This window comes from Terrapene carolina, unplaced genomic scaffold, assembly GCF_002925995.2.
Source record: "Terrapene carolina triunguis isolate 2854851 unplaced genomic scaffold, T_m_triunguis-2.0 Scaffold36303, whole genome shotgun sequence".
NCBI lineage: Eukaryota > Metazoa > Chordata > Testudines > Emydidae > Terrapene > Terrapene triunguis.
The window spans coordinates 1-1,660 of NW_020700654.1; the positions used below are offsets into that span (position 1 = coordinate 1).

A 1,660-nucleotide genomic window follows, 5' to 3' on the forward strand; every position below is an offset into this window, starting at 1 on the left:
TGGGTTAGTTAGTTGGTTGCATTGATTCGTGCGTTGTTTTGTTGGTTTGTTAGCTTTTTTTTGTTCTTTCGTTTGCTAGTTCTCTCACTCATTAATTAGTTGGTTCTTGTTGTTCGTTAACTCATTGGTTCTTCTTTTCCCCCCTCTCATTCTTCAATGAGTGCGTTGCTGAGTTCATTCTTTCGTTTTCCCCTCCATTCATTCGCTGCTTCTCTTTCCCCAGATGTGGTGGACGACGGGTCCGTTTCTGGAACAAGCCACTGGCCCCCGATGGCTGGCCCCCGGCCCTCGGGCAGGGGTGCTGCAGCCCCCCGTGTCCTGGAAGACCCTGGCTCCACCCTTCACAGAGACACCGGGGTCACATCCAACCTCACACTCCAGGGTAAGCCACTCGGCAAGGGGTGGGACAGTGCATGGGGTTACTGTGGCCTTCTTCCCTGGGATCCACCCACTGCGAGGCTGGTCCCAAATCTTCTCCTTGTCTCTGTCCATTTCAGACCTCGAGGTCCAAGGAGAGTCTAAATCTGGCCAGCCAATCGCCAAGGATGATAACAGCAATACCTCCATTCTGATTGGCTGCCTGGTGGCCATTATCCTGCTGCTATTGGTCGTCATCTTCCTCATCCTTTGGAGGCAATATTGGAAAAAGATCCTGGGGAAAGTAAGTGAGATGGGGCCAGGAGGGGCTGCAGGTTGGGATTGAGGGGCCCTGGCAGAGCTGTATAGGGATGTGAGTGTGTGTTATATTTGCCATTGGGTGGCATTACAGAGCATATACCTATACATTCCTTAACATGCGTGCTGCTCCTATATCTCGTGGGGCAGACATGAATCAGAACACCTGGGTTCTGGCCAAGCTCTGGAGGTTGGGATTGGGGTCTAGTGGGTTACAGCAGCAGGGGCTGGGAGCCAGGACTCCTGGGTTCATTCCTAACCCTTGGGGAGGGAGTGGGGTGTTGTGGTCAGTGCAGGGGCTGGTGTGATCTCCCTGCCGCCCCTCTCAGGCCCAGCGGCGAATCTCCGACGACGACCTGACCGTGCACTTGTCGGTCCCGGGCGACACCATCGTCATCAACAACACGATGGGCTCCCAACGCCACTCGAACCGCTACGAGCGCATCCACTCGGGGGAGACCGAGTATCAGGAGCCCAGCCGCGCCCGCATGAAATTGCCCGAGTTGCCCCATGGTGCCGAGAACTCCGGTGAGGGGCAGGGGATCGGAGGGACCCACCAGCTGTGCTGTGGGGAGAGAGGATCCATCCAAGCACGGAGAGCCAAGGCCAAGGGGACTTGGTGGAACAGAATGGTAGAAGGAAGGGGTGGGAGAAAGAGGTGGATGGGTTGACAGGCAGATAGACAGATGGATGGAGAGATGGACAGGTGGGTAGGTGGTTGGATGGATGGATGGACAGGCGGATGGTTGTATGGATTGACAGGTGGATGGATAGGTGGACAGACAGGAAAATGTGCAGATGGATGACCATATGAGTGGATGGATGGATAAACTGACAAGAGGATGAAGGGATGGATAGATGGCTAGACAAATAGACAGATAGATGGCTGGATGGTAGCCAGGTGGATGAAGGGACTGATAGATGGATGGACAAATAGGTGGATGGATGGATGATGACCACATGGATGGATGGACTGACAGGTGGA

The 1,660-nt window shown here is 54.5% G+C and overlaps 1 protein-coding gene across 1 annotated transcript; it reads left to right on the forward strand.

Annotated features, from left to right (window-relative positions):
- Positions 1-92: 92 nt before the first annotated feature.
- LOC113405427 lies at positions 93-1,307 on the forward strand (the record flags this gene model as incomplete). Its single annotated transcript, XM_026646636.1, has 3 exons — positions 93-382; positions 498-661; positions 1,005-1,307. Coding segments are annotated over exons 1-3 (693 nt in total), but the record flags the coding sequence as incomplete, so codon positions are not given.
- Between the last annotated feature and the right edge of the window lie 353 nt (positions 1,308-1,660).